General features: G+C 44.1%; 1 protein-coding gene across 1 annotated transcript in view; it reads right to left on the minus strand.

The window, feature by feature from the left end:
• Positions 1-27,011, minus strand: part of dscaml1 (Down syndrome cell adhesion molecule like 1) — a gene marked incomplete at both ends in the record, with an annotated part of 137,714 nt that overhangs the window by 97,844 nt on the left and 12,859 nt on the right. The window contains 2 exons of the mRNA XM_080731890.1: positions 7,765-7,911; positions 24,199-24,519. Coding sequence (XP_080588016.1) covers positions 7,765-7,911; positions 24,199-24,519 — 468 coding nt within the window. The remainder of the gene's footprint in view (positions 1-7,764; positions 7,912-24,198; positions 24,520-27,011) is intronic.

The following is a 27,011-nucleotide window of genomic DNA, read 5'->3' on the forward strand; positions in this document are numbered from 1 at the left end:
GATGAGGTGTATGTGCTGGAGCGGGAAGAATGAAAGGAGTTGTGTGTGTGCACGTGTGTGTGTGTGTGCGTATGTGTGTGTGTGTGTGAGGGGCGGGGTGGGGGGGGGATGATGCTGCTGACACAGGCCCAGAGAGGAGAGGAGAGGAGAGGAGAGGAGAGGAGAGGAGAGGAGAGGAGAGGAGAGGAGAGGAGAGGAGAGGAGAGGAGAGGAGCTGACAGCCAAAGATGGACTGAAGCAGAAACTGTGTTACCAATAAGACCAATTTGTCAAGCAGAGAGAAAGTGAGAGTGAAAGAGAGAGAAAAAGAACAATTGTCTCTCACGTCTTTCAAGTGGTTCCTGCCTTTACCACTGAAAACAAAAAACAGGAAAGTTCACCCAAAATAAAGAATATGTCACTTCCCAGAGTGCAACGGTTACTGTATCTATATCCATCCCTGAAACAATAGAGACCACCATGGCATCAGTGCACTGAAGGAAGCACCCCAGTAGGACTAAGTCACCATTACCAAACTTTACTTGACCATAAATTGTCGCTCAAATAATTAGTCTGGTTCAGGTTGGCCGCTAGTTGCGCTAGTTGCGCTGTTCTGGCACCAGAAGCAACATGTTCTCCATAGGATTCCATTCTATTCCCCGAACATTTACATTAGATTTTCTTACCTTAATAAACATTGTCATAAATATTTTATGGTTCCTGTCGCTAGTTTAAAGAGGTGGTGCCATAGTGTTGTACTTTTTCTGTTTTTCATGTGCACTAGGAAGTTGACAGTACTTCATTAGACCCCCTGGTGTGGTTTTTATGAGCAATTATGTATTCTCTTGGTATTTGTTCTCTTGGAGGCTGCCACCTTGTGGTCAAAAGTGTCAGTTAAAAAACACAGATACGATTACATCACAGAATCAACTCCTCCCCTAATTACCATTCACCCAACACTGTGGGGTGTGGCTAACTTCAGCTGGGTCACCATCCACCATGACATTCATGCATACTTAATGAACTGGGGGTGTGGCCACATAAAAACCCAATTTTAACTCTTTCTGTATACTTTTTTGGAAAAAATCTTCCTCCTAGTATAATCATAATACCTGATAATCATGTTTTAGAGGTGGGGGGGAAATCATGGCACTACCTCTTTAAAGCCTTGTTTCAATCCCCATGATATGCATTTTGTGAAAATATGGTCCAATTTATGTTTTATTTGATGTTATAGCAGGGTATGCTGTAGGAGGGGCTTGTGGTCATAGGTTTGTGATGATTCTTCTTCGTGTGCTTTATTTTCGGCAAGCTCAAGAAGACAATGTCCCATGTATCCCTGCGGTTGCGTGACCGTTGGCAGCCAATAGCATTCCAGACGCTATCATTTCTACCAATGAACGTTGATTTCTACAATGATGGCGACATCCATACAACGGCCAAAAAAGCTTAATTTGCGCAGCATAGAAACCAATGGCTTCCCACCGTCCATATTTTTTTACAGTCTATGGTCTGGTTGCCCTAACAGAGCGTAGCCAATCAGGGACCAGCATTCTTGGTCACCATCAACAGCCAATGAGGAACCATCAACAAGTGCGACCTGATACGAATAATTAACAGGGCATGCACGCTCTGCTGGCGCACAAGTAGGCCCTACATGGCCTCGAAAGCACAAGTCGCAAGTTGGCACCTTGACAGAGTGCAGTCTAGTTTAATTTATATATATTTATTGTGAATTAATTTTCTCCATTGACTTGGGAAAATGTAAAAAATATATACTTTTCCCACTTATGGAGATGACTGACATCATAGACCATAGATGTCTGATGTCATAGACCACATGAGACTGACACAGTATGTCCATATATGGGCATTCCAAGATTTGGGCTTAATATTGATGACATCAGGGATCTTCTCCATAGGCTATGGGCATAACATAGACAAGGACTGACACAGAGATCTCAATATATGGCCATTAATTTATTAGTGAATTAATTTTCTTCATTGACTTGAATGGGGGAAATTCAAATATGAGACGAAATTAATTTGCAAGTGGAACTCGCATCACGGCAAACACACTTGCAATTTGTTTCTGTCGTTTCCTTGTGCTTGGAGACAGACAGACAGTGGTGCATTTATATAGTGCCTTTATCCAAGCCGCTTTACATACATTACACGATATATATCACTGGCCAGATGGCCAAAACAAGGCCCATATCTGTGTGGCTGGTTCAGATAGGGATCTCCATGTATGGGCATAACAGATATTGTATGTTGTGATAACAGGACTTGTCTAACAGGACTTCAAATGCGAATGCCCATATATGGAGGAAGACAGTCCATAATCTGTGCGGCTGGTTCAGACAGGTCGCATGGCGCCCTGAGGCGTCTTACTAATGTTTATAACTATCTTATATTGGGGAACATTGCTATGAAACTGATAAATCCAGCAAGAGAACCACTTCTACACATGTGGGCATGGGGGCAAGTGTGCATGTATTCGTGCGTGCAACTGTGTTTGAGCAGGAGTTAGCGAATACATCCACTGGTAAATCAATAATGCACTCCCATTGAGCTTTAACTGACATACACACACACAGACACACAGACACACGCACACACACTTGAAAATACACTCACATAAATGCAGGCAAGCATGTGCGTGCGCTCACACACGCACGCACATACGCACACGCGACCACACACATGCGACCACACACGCACGCACACACACGCACACACACACACACACAGCTATATCAGTCAAACAGACTGGCCTGGTCTTACAGTTGTGCGATCCATGACAAGAGAGGAGAGAATCCAACAGCAAGCTTTATCGATCCAGACTGGAAACCCCCCTCAGGCTGCGCGTGCACGCACACGCACACGCACGCACACACACACACACACACACACACACACACACACACACACACACACACACACACACACACACACAAAATCAGTCACACAGTCATTCACGCATACACGTATACCACAGCTGTGCTGGATCAATGAGCTTTCCCGCGTGAAGGACAGAACCATACAGTACACGCACGCACGCACGCACGCACGCACGCACGCACGCACGCACGCACGCACGCACGCACGCACGCACGCACGCACGCACGCACGCACGCACGCACGCACGCACGCACGCACACACACACACACACACACACACACACACACACACACACACACACACACACACACACACACACACACACACACACACACACACACACACACACACACACACACACACACACACACACACACACACACACACACACACACACACACACACACGCAGGCGCAGACACACGCAGGCGCAGACACTCACACACACTCAGCATTGAGGGTGAGAGTGCGGGGGGGGGGGGGGGGTGTCTGTATCATCTGACCTGAACAGGCTCGTCTGACACTCCACAATTTACTGGAGCAAATGTCAACACTCTGCGCGCACACACACACACACAAACGCACACGCACACGTGGACGTGTGCACGAGCCACCGCACAGGCATCGGTGAGACACGGAGGCATCGCCACGTTGAACTTCCAACTGACACAAGAGAATTGATGCAAGGTGGAGATATACTGTATAGTAAATACTCTACGCTCTTTGGGATAAATAGTCTGCATATCTATAGCACCCTTATCCAAAGCACTTTACAATGTCAAAGTTACATTCACCCATTCATACACCGAGGACTCCATAAACATCCTCCCCGGAGTACTCCATATAAGGTGTAAGAGCCATTTGAGCATTGTTGCTTACTTAATGATTTGAAATGATGATGTCATGGAAGGGTGTGGTCAAGGCCTGATTGCCTCTCTATTTAACAAGGTGCCTGATCACACCCAGGTGTTGCTGACGGCCGAGGCAAACAGTTTTCAACTGTGTTTCATCCACTGTGGTCTGTATTCGTGCCATGCTGTTTGTTTATTGTTTTATTAGTTAAAGTATAGGACCTTGACAATATTGGACCGGACTCGGAGAGCACATCAGTAGCAGCCACCATCAAGAGTTCGGTATTGGACCGGACTCTGAGAACACATCAGCAGCCACCAGAGTTCGGTATTGGACCGGACTCGGAGAAACATCAGCAGCCAACAGAGTTCGGTATTGGACCGGACTCGGCGGTTCGGTATTGGACCGGACTGGGAGAACACATCAGCAGCCATCAGAGTTCGGTATTGGACCGGACCCGGCAGACCGCACAGTGAACGCGCATCATCATCTACTCAGATCAACATCAGGTAGCTTATTCAGCTGCGCAGCACAGACAGATCATGCAGGAGGCCAGCTTCTACAAGAATCCCTACACCATCCTGTTCAGTTGTTTCTATTGTGTGTGGGCATGCGAGCAGTGTCCAACTGGGGGAAAATGGCACACCGAGAAGAGGGCTTTCTATTGGGGAGAGTCCTATGTTTTTGGTTGCTTGTGTATAGGGCACCAAACCAGAAATGCGATAGGCGCATGTGGCGCATTGCTTGTAAGTATAACAGACAATACTTTACATATGGAGAGGGAAGTGTCGGAGCCTTACAAGGAGATGGTACCGATGAACTGCCAAAATTAAAAATCTGAGTTCCATTTCATCATGACATGTGGCTATATAGGGGCTGGCATTGGCAACAATGGCATCTTCCTGCTTTTACTGTGCTGTTCTTGAACACTGAACTGAACTGTGAAGGTATAGGTTTATTTGTTTTGTGCATTAATGAATATTCTGAGTCTGAGTTACCTAAAATGATTTTGTTTTTGCATTATTGAATAATGTGTTGAGTTACCAAAAAGGTTTTTTGTATTTTTGTTTTAAGTAATGGCTCTTTGTAAATTTAGGTTTAATTGCTCAGTTTCTTTTGTAACAGTAGCAATTAGGGGCCGGTGTAAGAGCCATTTGAGCATTGTTGCTTACTTAATGATTTGAAATGATGATGTCATGGAAGGGTGTGGTCAAGGCCTGATTGCCTCTCTATTTAACAAGGTGCCTGATCACACTCAGGTGTTGCTGATGGCCGAGGCAAACAGTTTTCAACTGTGTTTCATCCACTGTGGTCTGTATTCGTGCCATGCTGTTTGTTTATTGTTTTATTAGTTAAAGTATAGGACCTTGACAATAAATATATAATTAATTTAACGCTGGACATGTTTGGACTTCAGTTTTGTTTTGATCACACGTTTAACACCATCTTGGCCGTCGCATCCAGTAGTGCTCCGCCTCCAAATATTGGATTTTGGATTTTGGATAAGGTAACATCCTCATCAGAGGACTCCATATAAGGTAACATCCTCCTCAGAGGGCTCCATATAAGGTAACATCCTCCTCCTCAGGGGACTCCATATAAGGTAACATCCTCCTCAAGAGCACGCCATGTAAGGTAACATCCTCCTCCCCAGAGGACTCCATGTAAGGTAATATCCTCCTCAAGAGCACTCCATATACAGTAAGGTAACATCCTCCTCAGATGACTCCATATAAGGTAACATCCTCCTCAAAGTAATCCATATAAGGTAACATCCTCCTCAGATGACTCCATATAAGGTAACATCCTCATCAGAGGACTCCATGTAAGGTAACATCCTCCTCGGGAGAAGTTAGGGGTTCATGCCTTGCTCAACACAACAAAGCCAGGAGGAGGCAGGGATTAAACCGGAGACCAGACGGCATGCTGTACCTCACTACATTATGGCTCCCCTGTCTGCAGCCATACCCCAGCACCGTTTCTCTTTTCTTTCTTACCCTCTTTTGTGTATCTCTCAAACACACTCTCGCGCATGCACGCCCTTCACATCTTTACCAATGTCTGATTTATCCCCGGAACACGTACGTATATTAACCACAGTGGAGTCAGTGAGAGAGGAACCAGGGGATGTTCCAGGCAGAGGCCATTTCATCAGCCTCCATTTTGAATAATTGGACCATTTTCCTTATTTGCTTAATCTCTCTCTCTCTCTCTTTCTCTCACTGACAAAATGGGAGATGACAGCGTCACCACAAAACAGATTAGTGTTGATTAACGGCTGCTCTGTGGTTCAGACCATCACAAACAAATGTTGACACACGTCTCTGCCTTTGCAGGCCAGAGTTGGTTTAGTAGGGGATGGCACAGGCATGGTACATATCTCTGCACGAGTCCTAGCGTCACATTGGCAACATGCCTAATCAATGTCATATCGGAATCACATTTGCTCAATCGTTTTCCATCATTTGACCCCACGCAACTTAGGCAAGCCGCTCCCAAAGAATGGATCGATCAATCACACACATCAGAAACAATCTATGAAGTACATTTCAGCAGAACAGTGACAGACTTAAAATAGGTTTCTCTGCATGGTCAAATGTTCATAAGACCTGGAATTATTTTATACTTGTCTTTAGCTATTGAAAAACAGCAGATATACAGTACAGGTTCACAGGGCGGCGCGGTGCGAGCTTGTAGTTCTGCTATTTTTGAAAAGTTGTGAGAATTTGTGCAAATCTTTGAATATACTGTATGTATTTCTTTAAACGAACATTTGTAACTCAAATTTTGCTTCTGAGGGGTCCCTGGAACTAAATATTTTGGAGATGGGGGTCCGTGGCCAAATATATATAATTTTGGGAGTCCTTGACATGAACGGTTTGAGCACCACTGACACATAAAAACATAGGTTTTTCAGAAACCTGTTAGGATTTAGGAGACATTTATAGATAATTGGGTCAATAATATTCAAAGACTTGCTCATGATTTTTCTAAAAAAGCAGATCTACAAACTCCTGTGAGCTTAAGGCCCTCTTACATCTAACAACTTGGTAAAGATTTCTCAGTCGTAATAAAATCGAGGCTATTTGCGGCGCGCTCCCGTGACTCAGTCGTTACTCAATCGTTAAATGTGAGGTAGTGGTCCGACTCGATTTTTACCCCGATTAGAGACCCAGATTATGTTACGAGAATATCAAACTGGTTTAATATTTTCACAAATCGGGGCTGAGTCTGAATGAATACAATGACGTAGCCTAGCCTACAACCAAAACAGAACAAGCCAAAAGCCAAGCCATTCATTCCCCAAAAGACGCTGCCTGAGCTGCCAGCCTGGTCGTTGTTGGTGCGGCTACTAGGACAACCCTTTATTAGTTATTTCTCCGCGTTTCCATTATTCCAAACATTCAACGTTGATAATAGTTGATAGGATCGATCTGCGCCGGCTGAGAGGAGAAAACTAGAGAGGAGAGGGGAGGGCTGAGGGAGGAAGGCGGAGCTCGGTGTGTGTGTGCACTGCTGTGATGGGAAAAGTAATCAAGTAAAAGTATCAATACTGCAATACTGTGATGCGACGCGCTGTGACTGAGCTTGTAGATCGGCTATTTTCATTTATGGTTAGCCTAATGCTTTATAATAATATTATAATTTATTTAGGAACACAAGGCTATATAGGCATATTTCAGCAAATAAAAGGGAATCTTGAACCAGTCTTTACAAAATCTTTAGAGGCATACACATCTAACAACTGAAATCTTTGAAAAATCATCCTACAGTCTTTGGGGAGTCTTTTTCAAATCTTATAGTGTGAGGGGTAGTCTTTAAGAAATCTTTCCCAAATCTGTCCACAATCTTACCAAAGTTGTTAGGTGTAAGGCTAGCTATGTGCTATGCTATATGCTTTTTATAGTTAAAGCATACATTAATGGTTAAAGTATTTCAAATCTAGAGTTACACAATTGCGTTCCGGGTCTTAAAGGGTTTTAAGGTTTGCTGTGAGTCTGAAGGCAGACGTATATGAGGCGTTCCTACCTGGGACGATGGACACGGTGTCTTTCTCCCAGGACACCACGCTGACGTACTCCTGGACGGCTGAGGGGATGAGGCACTTGAACACGGCAACGTTGCCCCGCATGGAGCGCTGGTCTGCCACACGTACCGTGTAGGGCTCCCTGAACACTGCGTTATGGAGAGATGGGAGAGAACACGTGTTTGTAATATACTGGTGACTCAAATAACCAGACTTGGGTGAGCTCTCAAACATAGGTCTTTAGTGGTAGACTTCACATGTAGAACTGACACAGACAGTACAGTTCAAAGGATTCTAACAGGTGCAGGGGATAATGGTAATCAGCATAGGTGCAAATAGTGTTCCTAATCAGTAGCTGTTCTTCATACAGACAGACACTATCACAGTTTTAGTTTACAATATTTGACTTGACACCGTAAATCCATGTAGGCCTACTGTAATAGTGTACACAGTATTGCAGTGGTTGCAGTGGTACATTTACTCATGTACTGTCCTTAAGGACAGTTTTGAGGATCTTTTACTTTACTGGAGCATTTCCAATTTTCAGTAATTTTACTCCACTACATCACAGAGGCAAATATCGTACTTTCTGCTATGATTATTTGAGAACTTTAGTTACTACTAGTCACTTTGTAGAGGGGGGTTCCCATGGGGTCCCCAGCAAAATAAGGAACCGTTTAACAACTTTAACCCTATTTCTACAAGCTTTCTTCTTTCCACAATCTACAAGCTCACAACGCGCCGCGACGCTGTTTGTAATGAGAAATATTGAACAATTGTGTAAAAATGTAATAATTTTGAAAACTTACAAAAGGTATAACAAAAATGTTACAACTTCTTGAGGGTTCCTAGCACAAAATCATTTCAGGTGTGGGTTCACAGTCAGATACATGAATTTGGGGTCATTGACATGAAAATGTTCAAATTGATGGATCAATAGATACTAATGTTTGCTAATGCATATGGTCATGAGTTGAGGAGTTGACATGTTTCCCTGTATCTCTGTTATGTTCATCCCGTAGAATAAACATCCCGGTCTGTTCACCAGTCATTGCAGCCGTGTAGAGGTTCATTGGGAGCTGTGTTGAAGGCCCCCGCCCTTTTAAAGAGTCACCGTGACAATGCTACGCCACGCAGAGACAAGTGGAAGGTTGCGCATGGCCGAGGGAACTGTCACATACAGGCGCCAGCCATCACCCCGTCCCCCACCACACCACACCACACCACACCACACCCACACACACACACACACACACACGCACGCGCGCACGCGCGTGGTGTGCAGAAGCACCGGGCTGTGAAAGTGTGCCAGCGCTCTGAGAGGTTGGTGGTAATGAAGGCAGGCTTAATGATGAAAACAGGAGCCTGTGGCTAACCAAATTATCTCTACGGTTAACTCTGTCACATTTGCATTACTGGGAAACGTGAAATGCTGAATCATGAGCGTGGTTGTCCTCAAAAGATAATTTAAACCGTGTTAAAACTGAATGAATGGAATTTTGTGTTATGTTGTATTTTTTTGCTTGGGGGTGGGGTGGGCCACGTCATTAAATCTTCCTTCCTTGATTAGAGTTTATAAAAAGCTGCGCGACAACTTTTTTCATTTGGCAAGCGTAGCAGAGGACAAACTCCAGGACTGGTTTAGCATAAACAAGATGGCTACAATGTGATTACAGAAATTAAACGCGGAAAGAAAGCGCGAAGACGGGTGCGGAGGGGGTCTGTGTGGGGTGACATTCTAAAATAATCTATCACAAAGCTATTCGAGCAGGCTTCCCCTTCAAAATGAGGACAGTAATGGCTTAACAATGTAAAATACACACAGCGGCGCGCGCGCACGCACACACACACACACACACACACACACACACACACACACACACACACACACACACACACACACACACACACACACACACACACACACACAGAGAGAGAGAGAGAGAGCCCCTCCCTCCCATGTGCTCTCTCTTTCCCCCAGCTCTCCAGTGATATAATTAACGCCTAGCCTGAAGGCCAGTTTCCTTGGTCATTAATAATGCTTTATGCCAGCCGCCATTGTCACTGGAACCCAGTGGAACCAAAGCCAATGTCCTTGTCCAAATGGTGGGGAGTCTTTCACCTTTAAGTCCCGAGCTTAATCTCCAAAGTCTTTCTCTGATTCCGCGCGTTGCTTTCGCTCTGCTCTACTTTTCCCACAATGTGCTGACCCCCCGGACCTTCCTTTCTTCTCTGCTGGTTTGTGAAGGAGATTAGACCATACTATATATGAGCTAACTGTTAAGGGGAGACCGGTGAAATTCAATTGCACTACATATAGTACAGTAGGTGTCCCTGCACAGTCTGGCGCGTTGATTTTAGAGTGAACATTTCCGAGCCGCTACACTGAAAGCGTAGGTATTAATTTAACTCTGAATGTGTACAAATTGAACCGAATACAATCGAAAAGAATAATAAATGAATTTTACTGTGTGCTATCTTGAAAACATGCCCAACTAGCTAGCACTGTCCTGATGGGTCTGAATGGACCATGAAACATGACAAAAAGGCAATCAATAGAAAGCAATTTTTACCAAATTATAAAGGGAGGGGTGATTTCCTAATCGTTACACACAATGCATTTTGAATTCGACTCACAAACATGCAGCTGCCGTGTTTGTTTGCTGTTGTCTCTATCATTTGGCACATTTGCAAGTCAATTCTGCGTTAAAAGAATCTGCAAAGCCTGACAGTGTGTCGCAGGTTCGAGTCCCAATACCAGTGGCCTTTGCAGCATGTCATTGCCCATCTTTCTCCCCCATGTCCTATCAGCTTACTGTCTATAGCTATCAATAAAGGCATAAAAAGCTAATAGTTGGTTTTAGCTTTCTCTACAGCAGTAGTTGTTGGTTAGGTAATGTTTGTATGTAGACAATTAATTTGAGGTTGGAATGTCTGGGAGAGTAAACATTTAGGCTACCCGCAAGTGTTAACACTACAGATTTGGCTATGTATGAAATTTACAACAGATGTTGAATGTTATTGTCAAGTCCTTGACACATATTTGGGACTACCTATCTGGGTGTCAGCAGTTTTCAGGAATGTCAATTTAAAGGCAATTTTCATTCCAGAATGAAATTAAAGACAATATGTGCAATGAAAACAAACTAATAAACTAAAACAAATAATACTGCATGGCATTCATAGACATTAACGGGCACAGGTTTTATCCACGTTGAGTATTCGCTTTTCTCAAGCCATTTAACGTTCAACTTTTACCCATGAAGAAGTTAGTTTGAAAAAATAATCATATTTGAACTGGAGACCCCGCCACCCTGATGAGCACTTGGAGTTGTAAGAGTTGAGGCATTACATTTTGTTTAACACGATTATATTTTCACAATTCCTGCCTAAAATATTTGACAATATGGCCAATGATACATTCTCCATTTTTAAGGTATTAAAATGGTCTAAAAGTCCTTAAATTGTCACTTTAGAAATGTTTATAAGTATACTGTATAAGTATACTGTATGTTGGTTTGTTTACTGTTGAGTGAGAAAACAATGTAGCACATTAAGCTGATCATCTGGGGACCCCCCAAAATCACAGAGATCGTTACCTCACTACGCTGAATCTGACCGAATCAAAAGAAATGTCTTGTCAGTATCGCTCCTATGACAGTACTACTGTAGATTTGTAGAACCACTTAGGTTGCCTTCAATGTTGTTCTCTTGTGGTCATGTGACTTATCCTAAAAATGTGTTTTTCTTCTTCTATTTTATTTGTATTTGCTTTTGCTTTTTCCCCCTTTTTTCGGATCAAACTGAAATCGTGAAATGATTCTAGTTATTTATTTCTTTTACAGGAGGGGTACAGTTCTGTTTTACTTCCCCTTATGGGAGGGTGGATGGGCAATTGATCAAGCATGCATCATATGTGAATTGGTTGAATGATTGAGAAGCACGGTGGGAGGGCTACAAAGAGTCACTGACAGAAAGAAACTTTGTAGAACTGGGGGGGAGTGGTTTTCTTTCAGTTTATCCTATGATGCATTTTTCACATATTATAATGCGTGCTCTGCAGAGCGTATGGGGTCTTCGACTCTCCGGGGCAGAGGGGCCCTCGCTAATGTGAGGTGAAGCCTCATTTGTAAACAAGTCGAAGCGTAAAGGCCAAATAATTCCAATCAGGTCTTCATTTCAATTCTTCATTTAAACAGTCCGCGCTTCTCATTGACGCGGGCCGCCTCGAGGATCGATGCGCGCGGATCGATTGAGTAGCCTCGGCCGTCGAGGACCAGCCAATACATTCAATCATTTATTTACTCTCTGATTGACCCGGCTGCCACTCGTCAATGGCGGAGGAAAATCCCCCCAATGCCTGCGCTGAGCCTCTCACAGGCAGGTTTAAAGTCTGCCTGACGAGCGGCTGGATGTTTTGGTGCAGTGATGACACTCTCCGCAGCTGTCAATTAGAGAAGCCTCCCCATCAGCGGAGGTTCAGATCCAGTCAAGGGCACCTCGGGTTTTCACCTCCTGTGCTGCAGCAGCACACCTAGTGCTTTCCTCTAAAACACAGCTCTTCTCCATTAACCACACGAACCCCAGCGTCCCTATTATGGGGCGAGCGTTTGGCGAAAAATAGCCTGTGTACGAGCTCACAGCGCCTGACAATGCGGCACGCCTGTAGACGGGCTATTTTCGGCAAAGGGAGATTTGGGAAATACTATAGTGGAGCCATAGAGCCCTGGGGCAACCCGGTCAACTAAATATCGTCGTTGTCGGGTGGAAATCTTGTAGGTTCAAAGCCTTACCTTTTTATCGTTATTATTTTAAAGTAGTGGAAATAGCCGATCTACAAGCACAGAACGCCTTGCATCGCGAGGCGTTCTGTGCTTGTAGATCTGCTATTTTCCAGTACCTTTGCGCGACACTTTTGTATGATGAAATAGGACCTTAGTTTACGAAGAAACATACAAATTTGAAACTTGGAGATACAAGGTTTCTTCCCGACAGCGACGATATACAGGTCTGTATTAGAGTTTAAGATGGTTAAAGTGTTGATTATCCTCTCACCTCTCTTTTAAAAAAACAAACAGCCCTCCAACCTCCGTGCCTTGCGCCGCCCTTGTACACAACCATGTAAACAGCTTTTAATAGGAGGTAACTGTTGTGATAGCGTTTGTCATTTAGCACACGTTCCTGCTCAAAGATATGAAAGGTGCCGGGCCGGCGCGGAGGGGAGAAGGTGGGCTTATATATTCATTCTCTTAAGCCTTTGCGACGGGATGCAAATGGCAGCGCCGGGCTGATTTGTGTGTAAATTGCACTCCCCCTCATCGCATGCGCGGTGCACAATCATTAGGAGGTTACTGATGGCTGACTATATGCAGCGCCGGTTGCTTAGGAACGAGCTAAAACACCGGTCTGGTTGTGCCGGGGCGCACTGGGAGGCAAGTCCTGTATCACTGTCACTTCAATAATTAACGACAGGGAAACCAAATACTGCATTTACTTATTCATAAAGCAAGCAGCAAAAAAAAAGAAGAAAAAAAAACACAGAGGGAGGAATACAGAGAGGGAGGGGAGGAGGGGGGAGTGATATAAAGGAGAAATGAACGGATGAACCATAATGCGGTTTACATCGTTGAATTGGTGGGGAAGAGGACACCTGTGTATATAGGACAGGGGTCTTCAACAGGGTGTCCGGGGTGCCCAGGGGGTCCTCAGAGCCACTACAGAGGGTCCTCCAAATCTTTGTGTGATAGAAACTTGTTTTTTTCCCCTGTCTTTATATTAACCACTTGAACCCTAGCATCCATATTCTGAGAACTTTAGCCCAAAACAGCAGATCTACAAGTTCACAACGCCTCGCGCTGCGGGGCGTTGTGAGCTTCTCGATCGGCTATTTTTGACAAAGAGCTTTGGAGTGGGAAAAGAGCAGACTAAGTACAGTGAAAGGCCAAGTTTATTAAGTATTGATGGTTCAAGTGGTTAGATATCTGAAAACCCACATTAACATGAATCCAAAATATACTGATGATCGTGCTGTCAAACAATGAAACTATATGGAATCTATGAACAGGGTCCCTGTTTCATCTCTCTCTCAACTAAGGGGTCCTTGGCCTGAAAACGTTGAAGACCCCTGATATAGGAGATTCAGGGACCCCCACTTGTTAGAGAAGAGAGGTCAGACGAGGAGGGCAGAGAGAGAGGGCCAAAGCAGATGAAGACAAAGGTTTCTCCCTGAGAGCACCTGCTCTCTGTTGGCTCTGAGGTCTGCACGGGAGCGGCATCGTGTTTTAGTCAGGGACAAAGGAGACATGGGGCCAGCTCGCCAAACAGGTGACGCCGGTTCACATCAACTGTGCGCGCGTGCATGTGTGTGTGTGCTGTGCGCGCGGGTGTGTGTGAGCGTGTGTGTGTAAATGTATTATACTCTACTTGGGCCAAATGTTCCAACAAGCATAGTAGAACTAGAACGTGAGAATAAAGCCCCCTTTCCCAATACGAGGTGGAACCAGAACTTATCAGAACCTGAAACTATTTTTCTGGTTCTGGTTTTGTTTCCATGGCGCACAGACCCGTTTCAAAGGAGGTTCTGGGAACCTTTTTTCGGTCCTGCTATTGAGGTAGTACTAAACTTGAGTTCTGGGAGACCTATGGGCGGGGCCAGCACTGTTGCTGCTCTCGATTGGTCGACCATTGTGCCAATTCCGTGGATGTTTCTGTTAAAAGCTCTCAATATCTGATAATAACAAATTCAATAGTTTTTGTTTGTCCATGATTAATAACTCCCAGAACTTCACAGGTTCTGGAAAGTTCTGGTTCTAGTTATTGTTCGACCCTTTAGTGGAGATGGAGTTAGACTCAAAATCGTGAAAAGATACAGTTTGGGGTAGGTTAGTATTACACATTTAGAGGTAAGCTTTAGGGGTTTGGTGCACGGCAGTGGCGCGCACGTCAGAGCTACAAGTTCACGCGCATTGTAATGCGTCGCACTGGGAGAACTGTAGATCGGCAATTTTCTGCTTTGGGGTTCGGTTTAAAGATGGGGAACATTTTTTGACTGACATTCATAAAACATCCCCTTCCTAGAAAGTTGACGTCCTCACAAGTAGTCATACAAGCATGCGTGCGTGCGTGTGTGCGTGTGTGTGTGTGTGTGTGTGTGTGTGTGTGTGTGTGTGTGTGTGTGTGTACTTGTTGAAAGGGGGTGTGCGCATGTGTAATGAAACCCTGCGTTGGATGTGTAACAAAGGTGTGGGTTGCCAGCCAGTATCACATCAGCAAGTCTAGTCTGCTTGACACAGATCAGTACAGTGACGCACACAGCCAGTGGTGTAATGTAACTAAATACATTTACTTAAGTACTTCAGCACAATTCTGAGGAATTTGTACTTTACTGGAGTATTTCCAATTTCACTTCTACTCCACTACATCTCGGATCTTAATATTGTACTTTTACTCCACTACATTTATTTGAAAACTTTAGTTACTAGTTACTTTGTAGATATAAATTATAATATTATAAGACATACATTAACCACTAGCCCTATTTTATACCTATAGGCTATTTGAAAATAGCCGATCTTTCTAAAGTTCACAATGGTGCTTTGTGAGCTTGTGGATCTGCTATTTTTAAACAATTTGTACTTTTACTTTTGGTACATTAAGTACATTTTGATGCCAATACTTTTATACTTTTACTCAAGTACAGTTTGAATTCTGTAATTTTACTTGTAACGTATTTCTACAATGCAGCATTGATACTTTTACTTAAGTAAAAAATGTGAGTACTTTTTCCACCCACGCGCAGAGCCAACCTGCGCGTGAAAAGTCTGTCGTACACAAGGTGAACTGAATTGAACTGGAGTGCAGCACACTGAGTCACATCCGTCTTTGTGGACCTAAGTGGAATTGGTCATACTGTAGCGAATTTGAACTTTGTTACGAAAAGCCAGAGCGATTTGTGTACATGAAAGAAAGTGTGGATAGGGGGGAGGAGAGGAGTGGAGTGGAGAGGAGAGAGAGGAGAGGAGAGGAGTGGAGAGGAGAGGAGAGAGAGGAGAGGAGCCCTCATTACAGAGAACTTAAGTAACAACAGTAGCCAAAATGCTGGATATGCTTGTTAGAAAAACAACAGCGAAAAAAATAACAAAAAAACTGTTCACTTGAGGCTGAGGTCCAATTCATACAAATGGCTCTTTTTTTTCTTCCGTCGGAGGCTTGTCTCGTATGTGCAGGGGCGTCACAAGAGGTAGGAAAGTGGGACTGAGTTACTGGGGCCCAAGGTGGAGGGGCCCTAATAACTTTATCTATTGAAAAATAGCAGATCTACAAGCTCACAGCGCGGCACCAAGTGCCGCGCTGCGAGCTTGTAGATCTGCTATTTTTGAAAAGTTGTGAAAATGTGTGAAAATCTTTCTAACTCAAATTTTGCTTCTGGGGGTCCCTGGAACTAAATATTTTGAGATCGGGGTCCGTGGCCAAATACACATCATCTTGGGGGTCCTTGACATAGGTTTCTTGCACACATTTTCACGATTTTTCAAAAATAGCAGATCTACAAGCTCACAGCGCGGCACGTATATCTGCTATTTTTCAATAGTTAACATTCATGGGGGGCCCACAGTGAATCCTTGTACCCAGGGCCCAGAATTTGGTGTGACGCCCCTGCGTATGTGAATTGGATTTTTTCCTCAGCCTGTGTTCCTTGATAATACTGATTTAAGGTTGAGCGCCGGCAGGATTTCTGTGAACTCTGTGCTCCACTCTGTTTTATATCCTTACATGCAGGGCCGTCACACCACATTCTGGGCCCTGGGTACAAGTCTATAACTAAAGTGACTGATAAAAAGGACCCAAATGGACAATTAAAAGGATAAATGACCCAATTTCCTATCAATGTCATACCCCACGACCGGCGGAGACTCAATGGACTCTGAGACTCAACGGTCATCAAAATTATTGGCTTAGGAATGTGACGAAAACTAAAAGAATCTCCATGACTTCAAGGCTCCACCCATGGGGTGAGTAATCCATGGGGGGGGGGGGGGGGGGGGAGGGGGGTGTCATTGTGGGGGTGAACTATCCCTTTAACGTTTATAACTCTGAGAATGCAGATAAATGGTATTAAATGGGGGTCCATGGCCTAATGCATATGCATTTTTTTTGCCAGTGACCTGCACAACATAGGGAGGACAGTTTGAAAGTAATCCAATCAGAAAATGTACTGTGTAAGAACTAATTCAGATCATAGCTTTCTCTCTTCCCAACTACAGTGAAATACAGTTATAGAGTTCTGTACTTATAATCTAACCCATTTAGACCCGAGACCGATTTTAAAAGCGCCTTCTAAATCCAAACAGTTATAAAAAAAATCTCTTGTTCAAAAGAAATAAATAGAACAAAATAAAATAATGTTGCTACAACATCTAAAATGACACAGATGCTAGTGTCCCGCAGTGAATAGGTCAAAAAACAGGTCTAACAACTTGACTTTCTCTTATGGGCGTAACTGGCACCAAATCTTTTAAAAAGGCTTAATAGAAATCAATTTGGGTGTCCTTGACACGAAAACGGTTGCGAAATACTGAACTAGACACAGAGGTAAATAAAGAGGCAAATCAAATTGTGGTAAAAGTATCATTTGAGGTATATGGGAGAGGAGAGAGTGAAAAATTGTTGTCTTGAGGCTTGAGTTGTGACCAATGCCAGTGGTGGGAAAAGTATTCGCTACATCAGTGCTATTCAACCTGCGGCCTGTGGTCCGCATGCGGCCCCTGCAGCATGTCTATGCGGCCCCTCATGGTCAAACTAATAAAAATATTGTCGTTGTCGGGTGAAAACCGTTTGTTGAATTTATAATTTTTAAAATGATTTAAACTAGTGAAAACAGCCGATCCACAAGCACACAACGCCTCGCACCACGAGGCGTTGTGTGCTTGTAGATCTGCTGTTTTCACTACTTTTGTGCGACGACGGCCTTGTCTGATAAAGCAGGGCTTTACTTTGCGGAAAAACGCACAAATTTGAAACTTGGAGATACAAGGTTATGGGCCGACAGTGACGATATATTTTGTCTACGTTTAGTGTGGACAAATCATTTCTGATAATTTTTCAGTTCCAAAACCACTAAGAAACATTATTTTATTTTTATTTTTTTGCTATTTTGCTTGTTCCAAAATAAGAAACTTCCTCACTTCATCATTAATCATGCATGAGGTTTGGCCTTATAGATGGAGATGTGGTTGTTTTCTAGTGTTTCCTTAATTGTTAGACTACTCAAGCAGTGTGTTACAAAATCATTGTCTAAACGCCCAAAATAAGGCCGTAATATTTTGCGTCCCTCTGACTTTTTGTATTTTGCTGAGCCGTCTAAAGTTGAATAGCCCTGCACTACATGGATTGTAGCAATACTACAATGTATTCAATATTCTGTTAGTAAAATAGGTGAAAAATATGGCTTAATTGTTAATGTAAACTTTGTATTAATAATCTTAATCTGCATAGTAACTATAGCTATAAAGTGTTGAAATTATTGTAGTGGAATAAAAGTCGGCGTACAACACACTTTAAGCGCTTTGTGCCAAGATATAGGCCAGGTGTACCTTATAGGCCACGGTTCAGAGCCCAGACCAAAAATGGCGACGGGGCAGGCATTAAAAAAAATGACTTTTTTTTCTATTGATTACTCATGCCATGGAGAGTAGAGTTCAATAATATTTTTAGTTTTTTGTCACATTCCTAAGACAAAAATGTGATAACAATAAATGTACCCCCATTCATTTCGGATGGTGACCCGTTTCGAAATGGGTCACCATCCGGAATCAATGGGGGTAAATTTACTCAAATCAAATTTTTGTCTTAGGAATGTGACAAAAACCCAAAAATATTATTGAACTCTACTCTCCATGGCATGAGTAATCAATATAAAAAAAGTCATTTTGGGGGTGAACTACTCCTTTAATTTCATTAAAGCTCACATACATACAGTACATACAGACAAAGCCAGATGTAGGAGCGGATAGCACCGCTCAAAAAGGAATAAACAGGAGAAAAACAAAGCGGGGGGGGGTCCATTTTTGTTTGAGTATTTGACAGTGTGCACAGTGATTTTCATAAACGCAAAGCATGGAGCCACACACAGATGCCAGCTTCTATTATTGGACCACGATCGGCATGCACGAGAGAGCAAGAAGGAGCAGGGGTGTCGCACCAAGTTCTGGGCCCTGGGTACAAGATTCACTGTGGGGCCCCTGTGCTTTAACTATTGAAAAATAGCAGATCTACAAGCTCACAGCGCGGCACCGAGTGCCTCGCTGCGAGCTTGTAGATCTGCTATTTTTTTTAAATCGTGAAAAGTCTTTGAATATTTCAAATCCTTCTAAGGTTTTTTGAAAAACCTATACGTTTTCTATGTCAGTGGTGCTCAAACTTTTTCATGTCAAGGACCCCCAAAATGATATGTATTTGGCCACGGACCCCCATCTCAAAATATTTAGTTCCAGGGACCCCCCCAGAAGCAATATTTCAGTTACAAATGTTCGCGGCACTCGGTGCCGCACTGTGAGCTTGTAGATCTGCTATTTTTAATAATTAAGGCCCCTACACCTTGGGCCCTAGTAACTCAGTCCCACTTCCCCCCCCCCCCCCCCCCCCCTTGTGACGCCCCTGAGAAGGAGAGAGAGACAGAGAGAGAGAGAGAGAGAGGGAGTCGCAGGGACAGAGAGATGTGGAGATGAAGGGAGAGAGAGGGGGGAGGGGGAGGGGGGAAGGGGTGGGGTTGTCACACTGTTAGCTGTCGGCTGTCATCACTCTCCCTCCCGCACCACCTGAGACAGGACGTGCCACACCCAACCGCTCGCGCCTCTGTCGCCCGTGGCAACCGGCGCGTGCGTGTGCGCGCGTGCGCGCGTGTCGGTGCTATGCGGAGCGCCGCAGGTATAATGAAGTGCGCGCGCGTGCACACGCGTGGTGGTGGTGGGCGTTGTTGGTTGCCTCAGCATTTAATTGATTAATTGTTGTAATTATTTGGGAGGGAAGGTCACGCCGACGCCGAGGCTGGCTGGAGGAAGGTCACTGTCACGCTGGAGGGACCGCTGGCCACTGGGGACACATGCCGGCCATATGGGTGTGTGTGTGTGTCTGTGTGTGTGTGTGTGTGTGTGTGTGTGTGTGTGTGTGTGTGTGTGTGTGTGTGTGTGTGTGTGTGTGTGTGTGTGTGTGTGTGTGTGTGTGTGCGCGCGCGCGTGTGCACTCGCGCATACATTGAGGGGGTCCTTTGAGCAGTGGTGGAAAAAGTACTTGTATTCCTTAATTAAGTAAAAGTATCAATACTGCAATATACAAATACTCTGTTAGGGTGCCCTCACACCAAAATACCTAGAGTGGAATCCGCCAAATGCATTTCAATGAGAATAGAGCGTTTTTTGCAGAAATCCTCTACTGGCAAAAAACACTCCATTCTCATTGAAATGCATTGGCGGATTCCACTCTAGGTATTTTGGTGTGAGGGCACCCTTACAAGTAAAAGTCCAGAATTCAAAATGTACTTTAGAAAAAGTACAGAAGCATTAGCATCAAAATGTACTTAAAGTACCAAAAGTAAAAGTACAAAATGTTTGAAAATAGGAGATCTACAAGCGTGTAGATCGTCTATTTTCAAATAGTTAAGGTATAAAGTCGGTCTGAAGTGGATTCATGTTTTATAATATAATCATTGATATCTGCTAAGTAGCTTAACTAGTAACTAAAGTTTTCAGATAATTGTAGTGGAGTAAAAGTACAATATTTTGATCTGAGATGTAGTGGAGTAGAAGTAAAAGTACTGAAAACTGGAAATACTCAAGTAAAGTAGAGATACCTCAAAACTATACTTAAGTACAGTACTTAAGTAAATCTACTTAGTTACTTTACAACACTGCCTTTGAGTGTGTGAGTGGGATGTATAACTGCTGACCATCTCCCGGTTCATTCTCACTTAAAGTACACATTCATAAAATCTAAACCTAAAAAATTCAAAAGGAAAAGTTAAGGCTGTAACAATTTTTAAATAATCGTCTAATCGCAATTATTTTTCATAATCGTCATAATCGTTTCCATGTTGAAAAATGTTCATATATATATTTTTTTTTAAGTAAAAAATTGTGGAAATAGCAAATCTACAAGCTCACAACCGTCGCATCGCGACGCGTTGTGAACTTGTAGATGGGCTATTTCCACTTTCAATGTTCTTTCTTACTATCAAAGTATAAATTGTAATTTCTTTGTATAATTTAGGTTATATGTCATTGTCATATCTACCATGTGCAAATTCAAAGCCTAAAAGCCAAACAGAAATGTAATTGTCAACGACAAAAACACAATTAAATCGTTAACCGCAATTATTTGAGTGACAAATTAATCGTTGTGTAAAATGTCGTAATCGTGACAGCCCTAGGAAAAGTGCTTTCCTCATCTTCCATGGTCAACATGAATGACCTGATATTCTACTTTGCTTCCTGACGTGAAGCTCTGTTTCCTCCCCTGTCTGCAGCCAGCCCTCCTCCTCTTCCTCCTGGCCAAACGCTCTGACAAAGAGCTGGCCATGAATCACCCAGAACCAGCTTGACAAAAATGGTTTCTGTGTGTGTGCGCGCATGTGCGTGTGTGTGCACGCATGTGCGTGCGTGTGCAGGGGCGTCACAAGAGGGGGAGATGGGGGTCCGTGGCCAAATACACATGAAAAGGTTTGAGCATGCACCACTGACATAGAAACAAAGATCTTCGCGATTTTTCAAAAATAGCAGATCTACAAGCTCGCAGCGTGGCACTCTGTGCCACGCTGTGAGCTTGTATATCTGCTATTTTTCAATTGTTAAAGCTGGTGCCGCGCTGTGAGCTTGTATATCTGCTGTTTTTCAATTGTTAAAGCAAAGGGGCCCCACAGTGAATCCTTGTACCCAGGGCCCAGAATTTGGTGCGACACCCCTGTGTGTGTGCATGTGTGCGTGTGTGTGTGCATGTGCATGTGCATGTGTGTGTGCGCGTGTGCGTGCGAGCGTGCGCAGTTAGGGGACTTTCCAGTCCATGGACAGATGGAGAGACAGGGAGACAGGAGGCCTGTTGGCATGAGTTAGGCACAGGCTGGTGTGTGCGTGCGTGCGTGCGTGCAATCCGTGCATGCGTTTGTGCGTGCGTGTGTGCGTGCTTGCATCCGATGTGTGTTAATATATGTATATTAGGTCACTCCCTGTGTATTTTCCGTGCACGCAGCGTGCTCCCATACGTTGGCGGAGCGTGTTCGGTGCCACGCTCCAGCAGTGACCTTGGCACGGGGGGTGTAGGGGTCACTGCACCAACTGTCTGCACCACAGTATGGCTGTCTGCTGCTAGCAGCTTTTAGAAGGCACGCGCAGGGTCAAGATGCAGCGCTTTGGCATGACCCCCCCCCCTGCCACGCAGACCCCCCCCCCCCCCCCCCCCTCACAGAGTGGTGGTCTTTGGTTTGATTCAGTGTTTCTCAACCCCTTACGTTTCAAGGACCCCCAGTTTGATGTGCATTAGGCCACTGGTTCCCAAGCACAGGTTCGGGACCCCTTTGTTGGCCGCGGACACATTTTTATGGGTCACTTAATTTTTTTCCCCTACATTTTGTTTTTTTAATTATTATTATTTCAAAAGATTTTCAAAAAACACAGCTAAGATGTTCACGAATAAAAAGCAAATGCAATAACTTTTTTTCATTAATAAATGAAATACAAATCTAAGAAATTCCATAAATTAGAAAGCTCAAATCACATCTGCTGTTTTCACTAGTATGGGTCCTGGTCTAATTTCTCTTTTGGGTCTTGAGCTACAAAGTTTGGGAACCACTGCATTAGACCACAGTCCCCCATTTGACACAGTATTTCATCTCTGGGACCCCAACCTACACTGTCAGTGGTTATTTAACTCTGAGAGTGTACAAATGGAACCAAATTGGACCCGCTGTTGAGAAACAGTGCAGTGGTTCAAACATTTTCATATGAAGGATGCCCAAATGTATACATATTTGGCAGCAGCAGGCACACATTTGAAAAGATTCGTGCCAGCGACCTCCACAGGAGAAGATTCGTCCACAGTTTTCAAGATTTATGGACATGTTTCAGTATTAGCAGATCTACACGCTTGTATATCAGCTATTTTCAAAATATTCAAAGGAATAAAACTGTTCCACCTTGGGACCCCACTTTGAGAACCAGTGGTTTAAGGTACTAACATGATATTGTTTTGGTTGCGGTAGTTGTAGCGTTATGATATTAGATATTTAGATATTTGATATTTGATATTCATTTTATCAGACTACAAACTCCATTTACCATTTTAACCATGATAGATTCATCGAAAACACCCGTCCTTGGTTCTGGTGACACATACTAAGTACATACTGTCCTCTTTGTCTAACGTGATGAGGACGTTTTTTATTGTATTACTATTCTTTGTTTCATTTCCCCCCCAAAAAACTAAAATAAATGAAAAAAGTAATCGAAAAAACACGGCCCCTCACACAATAGAAGGACAATATCAGTCACCAGACAACAAGTTTTCGATGAATCTAACATGGTTGAAATGGAGTTCGAAGTTAAAATGGGTTTGTATAGGAAGGGGGTTTGTCTGATAAAATGAATATCAAATATATTATCTACATAGTGAATTGATCAACTTAAAGACAGTCTGGGGGGCTCACAAAAGCCTAAGTAGACGATAAAATGACCCTAAAATGTTTTGAAAGTGAAATATCCCTGATGCTGGTGTTTCACCGCATCAGCCTGGCACATCCGGGTATTAAAAGAATGTTTGGGTGGTGCGGGGGACCATGCAGGTCGTGATCCCCCTAAACGAGTTTGCAAGACCACGGTTTTTGGGGTAACATTTAATTTAAATAATGCCTGAATCATTTAGGGTCACAGAGACCACATGAGCATTGCCAAGCCAGTTCAAACATCAGCATTGACGGTCGCAGGCAGTCGTCCACCCCAGTGGTTCTCAACCTTTTCAGGCCGCAACCCCCAAAATAATCATATTTTAAATTGGGACCCCCCCCAACCTGACAAGCACTAAGAGTTGAGGCATTACATTTTGTATAACACGGTTCTATTGTGAAAATAGCAGATCTACATGCTCACAACGCCTCGCTTTACGAGGCGTTGTGAGCATGTCTATCGGCTATATTCACAATTTCTGCCTCTAATATTTGACAATTTTTATGTTTAATTTGTCATTTTAGAGGTATTAAAAGTCCTTGAATTGTCACTTTAGAAATGTGCAGGTAACCTCTATTCACTTAAACTTTATGTCGGTTTGTTTACTGTTGGGTGAGAAAACAATGTTGCACATTAAGTTAATCATCTGGGGACCCCCCAAAATAATTTGGGGACGCCCCCTGGGGTCCCGACCCACAGGTTGAGAACCACGTTGTGGCTGACACTCACCTGCTTTGACGTGGATGCTGGGGCTCCGTATCTTGCCGGCCTGGTTCTCGGCGGTGCAGAAGTATTCGTTGTCGTGGATGATGCTGTTGTAGGCGGAGGGGGAGAAGGGGTAGAGCTGGAGGGTGCCGTTGGCGTGCACATGGCGGATGTGGGGCACGTCGTAAATGTCGTCTCCGGCGGCCAGGTACCAGCGCAGGACGGCATGGGGGGCGCCGCCCGCGGGGCAGGGCAGGGACACCCCCACAGAGCTGGAGAAGGTCACCCGCTGCAGGGAGGCGTTCACAAAGTACAGCCGTGTGGAGACAACATCCTCACTGTTGACTGGAGGAGGAGGGAGAGGGGTTGGAGGAGGCAGAGACACAGAGGAGGTTAGGTGTGGACCGTGACCAGGGGCGACGGCGCTGTGTGCAGACGACGCTATACCGTATACGCAGGTAGTCTCGCGTAGCCAGACAACTATCGCACAGACTCCGAATTCTCTATAGAGTCTGGAACTACACCTCCTGAAGTCCGAGCAGCAGAAGCTGGCATTTTTGTTAGCGGAAATTCCATTTATGCTAAGCAGCAAACTATATGCTTGATGGTTCTAATTTATATTAGGATACATTTGCACGATTGTAAATATGAAACGGAAGTACGGAGAAGGCTTGACATCCGCTTTATCCCTTACTCGTGATCAGAGCTTCCATGCTCCTGTATGACCGGAAACATTAAAAATTTTTGGGAGGCAACTACAGTCTGGCAAAGCGAGACTAGTATGCAGACAAGATAACTGTACGCAGGCGACACCACTGTATATAGTGATGGATGTGCAGATAACATCGCGTAAAAGACAACACTGCAGGCAGACAACGTCACTGTGAGTGTGCGCCGATGAAACCAGTGTACCACTGTACGCCCAAGATACTACTGTACGCAGATAACATCTCTATGCACTGTAGAGTACATTGACAACACCACTGTATGCAGAAAACCGCTGTGGACGCAACGTAACGGGTCACATCGTCACTCTCAACATTAACGCTGGACAGATATGACCTAGGTTTAGGATCACTCGCTTTTCCTTCTTAATGCTCTGCGTGATTTAGCATGTAAATATACTTTTATTCTGACACAGAAATTGGCACCATACATGTCCAGGTGACCTATAGGCCTACAGCCTAGACCCTATAGAGTACTATAGACAGAAAATCGTCAGTTTTAATTTAACTCCAAGAATGGAAATGGAAACAAAATGGACCCCTATAATTAACACTGTGTATAGCCAGCCCTATGGACGCCATACTGCAACCAGGACCCTTACAGGTCAATTTGATTCCATATGTACACTCTCAGAGTTAAATGAATTAAGTATTTTACAGTGTAGATTATGGTTTCGGAGATAAAATAGCCTAATCTAATGCACTATCAAACTGGGGATCCTTGAAATCACACAAAGACCAGTGATCTAATACAGTGGTTTTCAACCAGTGGTCCGGGGACCACCAGTGGTCCTTGAGGGGGTTCCAGGTGGTCCCCAGCTAAATGATGGAGTGCTGGTACCAAATGGACCCTCATAGGGGCCTTTTCCACCAGCAAAGAACCGGTTTGGGTTCTTTCTCCCGCCTATGGGATGGCAAGTTTTTTGGAACCTTAGTTTGTTCTTGCGAACCGGCGGCGAACCAACTTTTATGGTTCGGAACCAACTCGGTTCTCGGTGGAAAAGCTCACCTCTAGTTCATCCCATATGTGGGAGAAAGAACCCGAACCGGTTCTTTGCCGGTGGAAAAGGCCCCATAGAGCTTTAACTCTTGAGAGCGTAACATTAACTCTTGGGAGTATAAAATTAAACCAAATGATTTGGTTTCGTTTTACTCTCTCAAGAGTTACATAATGTTTAAACATCTGCGTTACTTAATTTACAAGAAGTCTACACAGTTAGACTAGAGAATGTAAAAGAATTGTCATTTTGATCAACGTTTGCCTTTTTTCTCTGTTATGGTACCAACATCCGTACAGCACGGAATTGAAGACAAAATCTTATCCAACAACAACAAAATATTTTTGGGGTCTGAGAGGCTAAATCTCATCAAACGGTGGTCCGTGGCTCAAACGGCGAAACAAAATAACGGACCTTGATACGAAAAAGGTTGAAAACCAAATGATCTAATACGATTTACAGTACATACGTCCAGAGGGGCTCTCTGGGAGTCTGTCTCTCAACAGACAGGATAGGAGGGAAAAATGGGTCGCATATATAGCTTCCCCTTCGCTTCCTTTTCTGTCCACATATCCTCGGCTATCCGATGGGGGAGGGGGTGAGGGGGGGAGGACTATTTAGGAGGTTGTTAGAACAATAACTGTAACATAGTTCAGCCCGGCTGCTCGAGTCGATCATCGCTGAGCAGACCCACGAGTGGCCCGCGCGTAGCCTGCAGGGCCGGAGTTGGCCGACTACCATCAGACACTCGCTTTTCCCACAATGCTGCTGCTGCTGCACAAATGAAGAGCTGTTGCCTGATAAGTTGTCTTAGGGGAGATAGACCATATATCCTCGGCTGTCGGGCGGAAACCTTGTACGTCCAAAACCGTTCCTTTTGTGTTTGTCCTTTTAAAAACGAACTAAACTAGTGAAAATAGCCGATCTGCAAGCACACAACGCCTCGCGATGCGAGGCGTTGTGTGCTTGCAGATCGGCTATTTTCGCTAGTCTTGTGCGACAGTCTTGTGTGATGAAGCAGGGATTTTACTTTACGAAAATACGTACAAATGTGAAACTTGGAGATACGAGGTTTCTGCCCGACAGTCATGATATCCTCGCTCTCAGCCCCCAA

Source organism: Nannobrachium achirus, assembly GCF_963921795.1.
Source record: "Nannobrachium achirus genome assembly, chromosome: 8".
NCBI lineage: Eukaryota > Metazoa > Chordata > Actinopteri > Myctophiformes > Myctophidae > Nannobrachium > Nannobrachium achirus.